Genomic DNA, 13,518 nt, shown 5'->3' on the forward strand with positions numbered 1-13,518 from the left:
CTTTTTTTCCTAAGACATTCATTATTGTAACCCCTGAATTGACCTGAATTTCTGAAAACAATAACATTTCAGGAGCCTGTGCAGATATGTAATAACACAATAATTCCAAGTTGCTACAATGAATCGGAACAATAGAGAGTTCCGTTTTTAACAAAATTGGTCATACTGGTTAAGTGAATTTTCATTACAAGTAAGTTGATAAATGCATAGTAGACTGTTCAGAATGATTCAATCATGCCCTTTCCCATGTTCTTTGCAGCTGAGTGGTAATATAGAATAATAATTTTTGAAAAAAACTTAGTAGACCATCACAATTGATCATAACTTTTATTTAAATAAGTCTCATATAGCTAAAATTTCTCATTTTCATTCACAGTTATGTTTGCTAGCTCAACAAAAATCTCATAATGAATATTCAGGCCTATAGCTTTTGTTCAAGTAGCACTGGAAACACAGATGGGTTGGGGGGGATCGATTCCACTTTGATTTTACTTTAGTGCACAACCCCAAAAGTGCAGATACCAAGAAAAAAAAAAGGAATAACTCCACACATTCTGATACCTCACACAATCCCACTGCATCTCCTTGCACTGCATCTAAAGCATAATGGAACCAATCCCCAGTACATCGTTAATGTTAATGAGCTGAACCTGTTAATGGGAAATGGAATCTCAAATGCAGCAGCGATAGAGGAGTTGAGTAACAGACATAGGTGAGTTGCTATTCACCTGATTCATATCCATAATGCCAGGATATCCTGAGAGGATATCCTGGCATTATGAGGAGTGATGACAGTTGCAACTGGTGCAAAATACATCCAATTACAAATAAGTAGGAACTTTAAAAAAAAAAAAAAAAAGAGCAACTTAGAAAAATTAACCCAACACAAAACCGCACAAATAAGACTACACAAAACCACTCTTTAGGCCCATGCTCCTCGACAATGAATGCATTTCTGTGTGCATGTGTGTGCGCGGAGGGGGTGAAAACAAAATATATATTTACAAAGGAAGAGAAGACATGAGGAGAGAAGCGATGCAGTAGAACTGACATTTCAGCACAGTCGCTCAGATCACGGCACGATGGCCGGGAGCACGGCACTACCTCCGCTTGACCGCTGCGCTGCGGCTCCCTTTGCTGCCCCCACCTGGCTTGGAGGAGCCCTTAGAGAAGAGTTTGGTCATAAACTCAGAGACGTCGGGCAGCTCAGGGTTGGGGTTTAGCATGTTCATGGACTGCTCCATCTCCTGTGAAGAAAAGCAGACACAGTGGAGAGGTGAGCAGGGTCAATTAAATCACATACATGGCTGATATGATACTGCATGGTGTAATGTGCCGCTCCTCTATGCATTCAACGAAGCCATTTGGGCAGTGAAAATATTATGCAGAATATTACTTTTACCTAAAACATAACTGACTCTTATTCCTCCCCTACATCTTAACCACATCTAAGATCCAACCATGACAGCTCGGGTTGAGAATGAATAAGGCCTAGCCAGATAAAATGAAAACAAAGAAAATGCTAAATGCTTGTTGCACAGGCCATCTGGACTTTGCTTCAAATAGGATACTTAAATGCAATATGCACATACCCCTCACTCAACCACGCGGAGATTCTGTTTATATGTGAACAACACCCACACGCACGATGTACGCATGTAAGCATCATGTTTGAATCACACGAAGGGTCGGACATACGTTTGACAAAGATTTGCATATAGTACAGAGGACCTGTTTGAAAGCAGTTTATGATTTTAAAGGTGCTCTGAGCGATGATACGTGTTTTTTAGTCTAAAACATTTTATGCCACCAGGCTCCAAAAATGGCAACAAAAACAACCTAGGCAAACCTAGCCGATAAAAAACATAACTGTTCCAGCAAATCACAGACGAGTTTCAATTGCACGGGAGCAGCACGGGAGGGAGGGGGAGGAAGTAGCAAGCTAGCTCTCTGTTTTGTTTGAAAGTCAACAGAACTGACGTTACCCAGCATCGCTTAGAGCACCTTTAATATGTGAGCATACACATATTGCACAAATGTCTATCTGTGCACGCACGGAGCTCGTAATTTCTTACCTTTCTCATCTCTGGGTCATTGGTATTGACAACTTTGGGTAGCAGAACAATGATCAATAACGGAAGGACCATCATCATTACCTACAAAAGCAGAATAAAATCAGAATGAAATGAAGGTGTACAAAACTTGACACCTGTTATGTACCAAAAATGTCAATTGTCTGCAATATTCTTTAACTAGTCTACAATTAGACCAAATATATCCAAGATAAGACAATCCGATAACATGCATCAACAAACTGTATTCAATTTTAAGACTGAGTATAATCTTTGTTTTTAGCTACAAAGATGAAAGAATGTCACTATTGAGGACACACAGAGTTGCATTCATTGACCCGAAGAATATAAGAGTATCTCAGTCTCTATGTATAACAAATAAAATGTCCTTGACTAGAAAAGACCTTACCATTGGGTTCATGAGAAAATCTGACCAGCCCCATGTTTCCCTCTTCATGAAATATGTCTGTGGACCTGGAGACCTCACCTGGAGTGGATATGACTGTCTGACGACCTCTGAGGTCTTAATGTAATTCACTTGACGTGCCCTGTCAGCCAAAAGAAAAAAGTTGTTACAGAGTTGTGTTTGGTTTGTGTTTTTATGGTGATTTTTATTAAGGCTATATGGCTTTACTTTATACGGTTAATTGTAATGTCAATGTAATGTTTATTGATGCCATTGTAAGTTGCATTGACGTGTGCCATTTTAACTCTTACCTGATTTTCCCTTTGGACGTTATGTCCACTCTCACGGGCTCGAATTTAAAAGAAGGGGACACCACCTCAACAACGTAGGAGCCAGAAGGAACATCATTGACAACAAAGCTTCCATCCGTCCTGAGTGGAGAAAGGCATAACGTTAAGTTAAGTCACTTCTAATAAGACGTTAGCAAGCCAATGTCGTATTGGGATTGGTGGCAGTAATTCTTAGCTAGAAGAGTTGACACGAGGGGGTACTGAAAAATATATCAGCTTTACAGTGCGCTCCGTATTGGTACATATTCCACTTCCGTTGCAAGGCAAGCTTTGGCAATCTGAAAAAACATGACATGGCAACCTGACAAAATAAATTCTAAGATACCTCACTGGTGTTTATCATCAAAATGAGAGGCTGGGCAAGATATGCAGTAGTCGTTTAAAATCATATAGTGTGAAATCATGAAACTTCTGCTAGAATAATGTTAGTCGTAAATTAGAAGAGGATAGCTGCCAGCGGACATGCTAACGTTACGTAGTTGGCTAGTACGTTAGTGTGTAACCTAGCTAGTTTGCATGGTAGCTCAACATGCTAACCTCATCTTGTTAGAAACTTAACGTTGTGTTCTAGACTAGAAGATGTACAGTGCTGTATAATGACACTTCAATACCTTAAGAAGCCTACATACTCCTCTCCTTCAACCATAACACGAGATGAGGACACCCATTCTTGCGATTTTACGCCTGGAACAATTGCACGACCCTCAATCTTGAATAGGTCTCCATTTGCTTGTAAAGATGCAGCTGAAGGCCCTGCGTCCGAATCACTAAAACACCACGCCAAAGCAAACCAGGCGTGTATGGCCAAACATGTCTGAAATATTCTATATTGTGAAAACATCGTATTCTACTAGTTAACCGTCTTAGAAATAGTATGATCGGATATTATCTAGCCCAAACGCAGCTTTGACAACTGCGGTCGAATTTCTCACTACGAGTGGGACGACGTAATCCTTACAACAGGAAGTAGAAGTCACATGACCATAGTGTACAGTACAAAAACTTTACTCACAAGGCGCATACACCCAGAGCCCGTCTACTAGACATTCTCTGATACACCCACTGTCTAAGCATACACTACACACACATCATTTTGGAAAGGGAATTAAGATGTATTTGAGCATATTCACTTATGTAAACTGTGGGTTTCGCTCATTTCTTTCATTTCCTCAAAATTCAGAATGGTCTGTAACTTTTGTAGTTTGGTGCTTTAAATTAATGCAACATTTGTTCGTGATCATTACCGTCTACACCCGTGGATTTTATCTTATGCTGTTTGTACATTACCAGCATGCCTGATGTAGCACATTTTCTGACCATGTAGTGTGTAGACAAACTAGCGTTTAGATGTACAGCCGTTCAATGACCAAATATCAAGCCAGATGTTGAAGATTTATTTAAAAGTTTGATTAAAAGAAAAACAAAATCATTATGTGCATTTTACACATACAATTCATTCATGAACAGGCAAACAACGAGACCTATAATAACTTAAGACTGCTGCAGTTCAAGTTCTTGATTGAAGACATCAGAGATAAACAGAGGGTAGGGATGCATTAAATATATCATCCAACGATGCAGATGATCACCACCATAGCACTGACTGCAGTGGTGAGAGAGAGGTTGGCACTTAAGTCACCTGCTTTCAGACAGTCTCACGGAGTTGAACGGGACACCCCCCCCCCCCCTCTCCCCTCTCCCCTCTCCCTTACCACGACGATCCACTTCAATGTGAAGCAACCATTCCAGGCTCACAAGAAGGCCTGCTTGCCTTCATCAAATGTCTCCAGTTTCTCTACTGTCAGGGGAGTGTCTGAATTTGACAGTTCATCAATCCCCTGATCTCATAGGCTAGTGCTCTGGGAACTTGGTGCAACAGTTCATCCAAATCCCCTTTCTGATTTGCCAAAAAAGCAGCGGAAAACTGCAGCAAGTGTTTGTAGTGGTCGCGCCCTTAGTGTGCTACATGGGTTCCTCAGCGCAGCTGTGAAAGATAAGTCTCAATGACCTAAACACCAGTGGGAAAGAAAAAACAGACACAAACCAGTGAGAAACTGTCCCACTTAACATTAACAAGAATACGAGTCTATATTAATGGTGTTAAATAATGCCTTTTACCTTTGCTATTTCACCCGTAGTTCCTGGAACTAAAATTAACCGACTTCCTTCCACCCATAACTCCTGAAGCTGCTGTTTCATGACCTGAATGTTGCTGTCCCACAAAAAAAAAAAAACTTTGATTAGACAAACTCAGAATAACAAATAAAAAACAATAATAATTTTAAAAAAAACACAGTGGACAAAATGTACGTACCCGTCACACGGACAGCTTTGTTGTAAGCTTTTGCCATTAGCAGAGAGTTCTGGCCACCATCTCTTAATGAGTGAATGGATCCAGTGTAAAGCCACAATCAAATGTCTGGAGAGAAACAGGGGAGATTAGATTCAGAGGTAACGGAGCCAATTATCAGTAAAACCATGAAAGGAGGTTGATAGTGAGTGACTTACTCCTCGTATTTACTGGAAAGAACTGTCTTCACTTGCGGTAAAAGGTCAACACAACAGCCAATTGATATGCAGGATTGCTCCTCTTCAAGGCTAAATGGAAATGTATATTATCAGGAACCAAGCATATGAAGTGGATTTTGCAAATACAGATTTAGATACATACATATATTACAAACATATTCAACAGTGGTACCTTTTTGCAAGAACGGGAAGGCAATCCACCAGCACACCCTGGTCTTGTATTCTACAGAGAAAGAACATTAGTAAGGAACCAGCTTTGGAAAACTACATTTCAACAACACTAAAAAAAAAAAAACAACTTGAACTCTTCTTACCTCATTAAGTAAGCCACTAATTCACTTGCACTTTTCCGCCATAGAGTTAAAGCGACATTCAGTTTAAGATTGCGTCCAAAGAGAGCATGCGTCATCGCATCATGGTCCTTGGAAATCTGAACAAGAACATGACAGGACTGACCATTAGTATACAGCAGGCATTATGTGAACCAACACGTGAAACCAAGTTTCGGGAGTGTGGCGCTTTGCCAGCAGCACATACAAAGAGAATTTGTTTGTTTGTTTAATTTAAGGCCATTTCCGCAACTAAGGCTATTTAATGGCCAGAGCATTGTGTGTTAAAGAAACTTACATATGTTTTTTAAAATCTATGCTATATACAAGGAGAGTATCCATACCTTTCAGAGAAAATAAACTAGGATGATTAAATTTGATGATGCTTATGATGCTTTATTCTCTGAATTTATTTACATGTTGCATAATAGTAAAATAAGCAAACAAGGCTTAAGAATAGGGGTTCATATTTTGTGTTAATATTTTCTAATATTCATGTTATTATTAACTGTGTTTTCTATTATAAATCCTATTGCTGCTGTTGTCCTTTAGCAATTAGACCATGCTTGTCAAATCAGACATTAACTTTGGACACCTCTGGATTGCGAAGTACAGTACTGTGCAAACGAGCAATCATCCGATTGTTTTGCAATGTTATGATGACCATAAATGTGTGCATCAATATCTTTATTAGAATGCAACCAGAAGATAGAATAACTATAAAAACCACACAAAGTGTACTTCTGGTTCTAGTCTGAGGTATCCATGAGGTTTGTGGTTTTTGCAGTGTTATAATGACCAATCTTGATTGGGGGAACTGGTGATGGAGCCAGTTGGCTCTGGTTCTGACACATTGGTAACAGAAGTGGGAAGGTTAGGAGATGACAAAAATTGGACAGATCTAAGAACTTGCTGAAAAGCTACAGCTCTGCTTCTTGAGAAAGGCATGTCCAAATGTTTCTAGACAATGAAATGAGGCAAACTGAGACCGTATTCCAACCCAGGCAAACAATGAGGGTCAAGGGTACATTACATTTCAGGTGTCTTCACTGCACCTTACCAAAAATGACACTGCCGGATTAGTTTCTGGGTGAGCCACGTTGAATTCAACAGCTGATCGAGACCCCCAGCCCAATCACAGCTGGTGAGCTAGGCATGTCAGTTAGTGCTAAGTGGAGGACTACCATCACCAGCTTCCCCCCTTGCATGATTGGTCATTACCACACTAACAAAACCACAACTCCAATGGTTGTTTTAGACTGAAATCAGGCTTGATTCGGAACAAAAGACTATGTACATATACGTCCTGTGTTTTCTGATTAATGAAGACACTGAGGAAAAACTGTATGATCCTTGCTCAAACATCAGTATAGCATACAGTAAGTAATACCAGAACCCATCAACCAACCTCAGTGAAGAAATCACTGTACATGGAGCCGGCCGTTGCCATCTTGGAGGCCTCTGCAGAGTTGACGGGGAACCTGCAGTTGTCGTTGTAGGTGATGCCCTGCACATCGCCGGCACAGGTCAGCTCGTTCTCCTTGTTGGCCATGTCACAGGGCCGGCCTGCGCTTGGCACCCTCCGGCGCAGCAGCCCGGAGCTCGGCGCCGCTGAGTGCCGCGACCGCCGCTTCAACCCCACCACTCGCTTCGCTTTGTTTGAGTTGTGCACGCCGCGGCCAACTGGAAGCCTGGGAAAAAAGGGACGCGAGGAAAGGAAGTAAGGCGTCAGTATGGGTCTGACTCGGCAGGCAGACAAGCAGCCAATGGACAATAAAAGCACAACTAACATACTGACGACCTCTAAATGACAATGGGTTTAAATGAGGCAACGAGTAGTCTGAATAGGCTGAAGATAAAATGTGATGCCCTTTCTCCAATAAAATAAAAATCATATTATGCTGCACTGGTCTAGCTAAAGAATGTGTGTTTCCATTTGTCAAAAGGTCACCCTCTGTCCACCCATGCAATGCAATGCAGCCCGACATAGCCACAGTGGGAACAGACTTTTACAGTGAACTTTTACAGTGAAAGATGGAAGGGGAGGGAGGGAGGGAGGGAGGGTGGACTTGTCATGACACGTTTTTGTGACGACACAGAGACAAATGGTTTCTGTTATTGTGCCCACACTGGTGTGGACTTGAAAACAAACAACTCACCTGTCTTTATCTATTTCTTCCTTATTTAAATAATCCACCTAAAAGAGATGACAGGCAATAAAGGTAGTCCTCAAGTAAGTTTGGCTGCTGCCAGCCAACACTGACAAAAATGCAAATCCACATGTAAATTCATCTTCACATTTCTGGTCTCTTCTTTCGAACTGATTCCTTTGATTGTCTTTGAATTCTACTCACCTCCCTCATGTTCTTCTTGGCTCCAGAGTGAACCTGGTGCACGAGAAGGTCGTGAGGAGCGGCCTGCTTGAGCCTGTGGAATTCTGTCTGATTGCCATCATTATGTCCAGCGGCCATAATAACTCAACACTGAAACGGACACAAGGGTTTTGCATGCATAAGCACTCAAGGAACGTAGTTTGTTCACCCACACAGGCATACGATTATCTGAAACAATGACCCTGTAGTGAAATTACTGGTTAAGTATTCCTCGACACCTCATTTGGTTACACGCACGTAATATATTTGCAAAGCATCATGCATCACTTTAAGGCATCCTATTTTCCGTGTCGTAGAGATCTCTCAAACTTGTAGCAATATTACAAAGATATGATGCATATGGGATATCGGCTGATGCCTAATAGCTTACAATACAACCAATCACTAATGAGGGAAAAAGCTTTCAGCAGGACAGGATGCCGAGACGAGTTAACGTTAGAAGGAAGTTCATTATCCTCAAGGACTATATTTTTAAGGCACGCGCGTGTCTCAGTAAATGCACCTCAAAATCCCATTAACACATTTCTTCTGATGAATTTAGCTACATGTCTCGCTTGCTGGGACAGCGTTGACATGATAGAAGTCAGCTGCTTTAACTCCGTAAATAGCTAACAATGTCAGGCTAACTACTACACAAGATAACGCAAACATCGCTAGCTAAACCACAGCTCACAGATATCTAATGAATATGATGATTCATGCAACGTGAACTTGTTGATAGATCGAAATATTCGTCAAATGCTACACAACCTCATCCATACCCTTTGGCAAACATAGCATAATTAAGTATCTTGCTGGATAGCTGACGTTAGCTGTTTAGATTAGCTGTATGGCACCGACAGTCAACAGGCCTAGATATGAAACTCCAGTCTCGTCTGCAGTGTAGCTAGCAAGTCCCAGCCTTTGCTGGCAAGCTAGTTGGCTAGCAGCTAACTAACTTTAAGGTGTTGTGTGTGTTTGAAGTGTTTGAAGTAACATAAAAATCAGATTGAGGTCAGAAACAAGGCAGCATTGTCTAACGCTCCTGTTTTACCTGCTAACTGTACCCATCATTAATTGAAAAGGGTTAGCACAAATTGGGCGTGTAATTACAGTATGATAGCTAATTGCTGCTAAGTTAGCTAACATTTGCTATCCAGGTTTGCCATTTCAACGAAACATATGCTTGGTCTTTTAAGGATATAGTTCTATGTTAACGTTAATCTTCTCACCGTCACATTTGGCAAGTTTCTGCCGTTTCCAAAAGCAACATTGTTCCGTGCAACGAGTGTTCCACGTTGTAGTAGCAAAGTCAAAATCAGCCAGAAGCAGGAAAGTAGCGTTAAATACAAAACTCTCAAAACACACTGGCCGAATGGGCGAAGCCTGCTCCATTCAAATAAATACAGACTGGTTCTGTTGGGATTGTGTGTTTGTTTCTTTAATGACATCTAGTGGTCAAAGAGCGCAGTTGGAGTACATAACCACAATATTTTGTTCGACAGCGCCATCCGGTGTCGAGGAGGCTATTGAGCATTAGGTGAGGTTATCGGGTGAGGCAAAGCTAATAGGTAGACAAGGGTAAAGGCTTATATGGGTCTTTCAAGAGGCGTCTAAAGGCCTATTTGTTCAGCATGCACTTCGTTAATTAAGCGTTTCTTATGAGTTATGATTATATTATATTATATTATATTATATTATATTATATTATCATTGTTTATTTTCATTAGGCTATTGATTGCATTAACATTATTTCTTATTATTGCCATTCTCCTTAATGTAGTCTTACCAACTTTTTAAAACTGTTCACTGTTAATTTAACTATTTTATTTGTAAGTCTGCCAAATGTTTTATTTAATTGCAAAAAAAAAAAAAAGAAAATACATGAATGAACTTTCCTCAGCATAATTTTGAAACCAATTGTAGTTATTGCGGGTTCATTTCCATAAATGCCCAGTGGTTAATTGCCATTAATGAATTGTGCTCATTAGACCATTGAGAACAAAATATGTGGGAAATTAATTTATACCTAGGACTGTCATTGTTATTTTCTAATCACAGTATTCAGACACCCAATAGTCATATTCTCAATAGCCTATTCTAACCTTTCAGCATTTTATGTAGTTTTACAATAATGTGTGTTATATTGGATTGTCAATTGTCAAAAGCAAATGTTGATATCCACTTTAGTACATTGCCGGTAGGCTTCCATTTCACCAGTATATTGGTCTTGCAGAAGTGACAGAAGTAGATGGATTTAGAAAAAATAACACACTTGAACATTTTTTTACCTTCCCCTTTTTTTTAAGTATATTTTTTTGGGTTTTTTAATGCGACAGGATAGTGGAGAGTGACAGGAAGTAAGTGGGAGAGAGAGTCAAGGTGGGATCCTGAAAGGACCACGGGGCGGGATATCGAACCTGGGTCGCCGGCGTACGGTGCAGGTGCCCTAGCCAGTTTTGCCACGGCTGGGGTCTTACCTTCCTTTTTAAGGCATCTTGTGATAACTAACAGGAAACATAAAATACTAGAATCCCTTTTGGTAGCCTAGTCATATTATCAATAGCCTATTCTAACCTTTTATGTAGTTTAAAAAATATGTGCGTTATTGGATTGTCCATTGCTTTCAAGTGCAAGCAAGTCATATCCACTTTATTACATAGCAGCTGTAGACTTCACTTGTCTATTGCACTTGCAGAAGAAGACAGAAGTAGGTGTACCCTTCCCTTTTATGGCATCTTGTGATAACTACCGGGAAACACAAAAACACTAGAATCGCTTTTTGGTAGCCCAAGCCCAACCCCCCCCCACCGCAAACCACCACCCTACAATGGCCCCAGTTCTGTAACAGAACCTGCAGAATTCTCTCCAGATAATGAGGCCTCTGCTCACATAATACGTTAACAAACACACAGCATGTATAGCTCAATGGAAACCATGCTGCCCTGGCACAGAGCCCACAACTGTAAACAGGTCCATAGGTCCTCTTTATGCACATGCTTTCTTTCCTTTATATAGTGTTGGATATTATGCGTTGCACATGTGAACCATTATGAGAATTCACTGTTTGTTATGATATCCATTAACGTGGCAAAGGTTATGGAGACTGAATTATTGGATTACATTATAACATAATTGCCTTTTTTGGGGATTTTCTTGTGCTATTGTGAGTGTGTTCAGAACAGGAGCAGGTTTTAAAAGGCCTTGGCTCCCGTCCAGTCTATAAGCATGTATTATCATGTTTAAATGCCCTCACACTAGCTTCTTTTCAAATGAGAAAAAAATGTGAAGGAAGAATACAAATAAGAAATTGACAAAACATGGGTGAAATGAAAACCTGACTTTCTTAAGCACAGCGAACATGTAAAGAGGCTGGGAGGTAGATATGACTGGATGTGTGTATCTGTCTTTTCTGTCACTTCTGTCAGTCCTTTGACTTTGCTTGAAAAGGCTATCCAAGGACAATGCAGTGATGAATGATGCTGTTTTCATGATTTGATAACATGGCGTTCCTGGGAACAAAATGTATAAAAACAAATGTAATGGACCGTTTCCTCATACAAATTAGCCTTTTCCTCATGAACATCTTCACACAGTGACATTTAGAAGTTTCTACAACCAATGACTGCATTGGCTGCAACACAATGTAGTTTAGTCTCAGTCGGGGACACAAAGGCCTACCTCCCATGTTGTCTGTAAGAGCATTAAAAGATTTACATGTGCACACGTCACATGAGCATGAAGTTTTACACACAAAAATACCAAAACAACCATCGGGATAACAACCAAAACAATCATCGGGAACCGTCGGGATATCTGGAAGATATGATCTCTGCAGCACTAGCCAGACGAGACAATTCTCATTTTTCTTATCAAATGGAAAACAATAGCTAGCTCTCGTATTGATCTCAGTTTCCTGTGCTTTCCACCAGAGGCCAAGAATAAGGAAGTGCAGTATATATTATAAAGACTCAACAGAAGTGATTTTTACACATTTATGATGCACAGATACATTGTGGGAATGAGGGACGTCTTCTAATGCACTGTGTTGCACATCCAAACTTCATAATCACAAACGATTCTTTAGATCAACTTCCCCAGAGTCAATACCTTGTTATGGACTTGGCCCTACTCAGAAAAGTACCCAGTGGTCACACTATACTGATGGTTTGGTTTTGAACAGTCTTTCCTTGCCTGAACCTATTGACCAAAACACCAGCCCTTGAAGAATTAATTAGTACATTAGGATATACTGGGCTACTTACTGTATCCACGGTGACTAGTTGCGGCTGCATTTGAATGCCTCCTTTTATCTGGGGGCCTTGCGTACCTTGGACACACCGAGGGTAATCACCTGCTCTCCGTAATCTCAGTCTTCCTGCCTTAGTAATTATGGCTGGCCCTCGCATGCCAGAGATCAAGACAGGAGCAGAAACACACACACACACACACACACACACACACACACACACACACACACACACACACACAACCACAGTAGCCCTGTTGCTGTTGGCTGTACTTCCAGACATCAGAGCTTAATATCAGTAATTGTGTTTGTGTTACGTAAGGCCTGTTTTTAGAAGTTCTTCACTCGGCACAGTCTGCTCTCTGTTCCTAGAGAGTCGTGGTTGGATATGCGGAGATGGTGTTGGGCCTCTATGTCCATCTCTGACCACAGAGCTGTTGGAGGGAATTGGCAAAAAGAAAACAGTCCCGGCAACAGGTCTGGGAGCAGTTTTCTCAGCACAACGGGCAGTGTAAGCTTATGAAAACTCCATCACACTGTTTATGGATCAGCGTGAGCACTGGACGTACCATTGGGAGTTCAAGAGGAACTGCCCATTGCCATTTCAAACAATCAAGTCAGATCTGAGTGATTTCTCGTGTTGATCCCCCCCCCCCCCCCTCCTTTTTCTGTTTCGAGAGTTTCACGAACCGTGCCTTTCCCATCTATAAATATTTGAAGAGAGCGAGTCTGCAGAACATCAAAGACGGAGGAATGATTTTTCTGTTAATGTGGTAAAACATTGATTTGCTGCCTCAGTGCGTGGCTCCCTCAGCCATGAGAGCACTTTCGTTCATGTGCACAAAAGCTGTGGGCTGATTTCAGGCCTGCCATTCAAGCACTTGACACAATTTAATTAGCAAAATATGTACATTATGCCACTGTAATTTATTTCAGAATAGTCTGGTACCACTAATCAAAAAAGCATTAAGTTAAGCTTTAAAGGGCGGGATAGAGATGACATTAGCAAAGGCCTCGGGGGTTTGGGCCCATGTCATGAAAGGGAGGCAGGGTGTAATAAGACAGGTCTGAGTTAGAGACCACCCCTTGATGATAGCTGGGATTGTTTTTTTAAATTATAACAAACGCTTGCACGCTTGCTCAGTGATTCAGCATAGTCACATGGCACAGAACAAGAAAAGACAACAACGTGCTTAGGTAAACAGCAACAA

General features: G+C 40.9%; 2 protein-coding genes across 2 annotated transcripts; both read right to left on the bottom strand.

Moving 5' to 3' along the window:
- Positions 1–310: 310 nt before the first annotated feature.
- Positions 311–3,792, bottom strand: emc7b (ER membrane protein complex subunit 7b). The gene is made up of 5 exons (XM_042096505.1): positions 3,440–3,792; positions 2,790–2,909; positions 2,482–2,620; positions 2,076–2,156; positions 311–1,247 (listed from the first exon to the last, which is right to left on the bottom strand). Exons 1-5 carry the CDS (start codon positions 3,667–3,669, stop codon positions 1,101–1,103), a joined length of 717 nt encoding a protein of 238 aa, XP_041952439.1. The 5' UTR covers positions 3,670–3,792; the 3' UTR covers positions 311–1,100.
- A 414-nt stretch (positions 3,793–4,206) lies between these two features.
- katnbl1 (katanin p80 subunit B-like 1) lies at positions 4,207–9,475 on the bottom strand. The gene is made up of 10 exons (XM_042095959.1): positions 9,291–9,475; positions 8,041–8,169; positions 7,846–7,883; positions 7,095–7,377; positions 5,672–5,787; positions 5,530–5,580; positions 5,337–5,426; positions 5,143–5,247; positions 4,947–5,040; positions 4,207–4,836 (listed from the first exon to the last, which is right to left on the bottom strand). The coding sequence occupies exons 2-10, from the start codon at positions 8,155–8,157 to the stop codon at positions 4,804–4,806; spliced, it is 927 nt and encodes a 308-aa protein (XP_041951893.1). The 5' UTR covers positions 8,158–8,169; positions 9,291–9,475; the 3' UTR covers positions 4,207–4,803.
- Between the last annotated feature and the right edge of the window lie 4,043 nt (positions 9,476–13,518).

The sequence above is a fragment of the Alosa sapidissima genome, chromosome 6 (assembly GCF_018492685.1).
Source record: "Alosa sapidissima isolate fAloSap1 chromosome 6, fAloSap1.pri, whole genome shotgun sequence".
Lineage (NCBI taxonomy): Eukaryota > Metazoa > Chordata > Actinopteri > Clupeiformes > Clupeidae > Alosa > Alosa sapidissima.

Bases quoted from the DNA above. Each gene is read 5' to 3' on its own strand.
- katnbl1 (XM_042095959.1), bottom strand. From the start codon at position 8,157: ATGGCCGCTGGACATAATGATGGCAATCAGACAGAATTCCACAGGCTC. The intron at 5,581-5,671 runs GTAAGAAGAGTT...CTTTCTCTGTAG, and splicing joins TTAGTGGCTTACTTAATGAG to AATACAAGACCAGGGTGTGC. The intron at 5,041-5,142 runs GTACGTACATTT...TTTGTGGGACAG, and splicing joins CAAAGCTGTCCGTGTGACGG to CAACATTCAGGTCATGAAAC.
- emc7b (XM_042096505.1), bottom strand. From the start codon at position 3,669: ATGTTTTCACAATATAGAATATTTCAGACATGTTTGGCCATACACGCC. The intron at 2,621-2,789 runs GTAAGAGTTAAA...TTTGGCTGACAG, and splicing joins ACGTCCAAAGGGAAAATCAG to GGCACGTCAAGTGAATTACA. The intron at 2,157-2,481 runs GTAAGGTCTTTT...CTGCTTTTGTAG, and splicing joins ATTTTCTCATGAACCCAATG to GTAATGATGATGGTCCTTCC.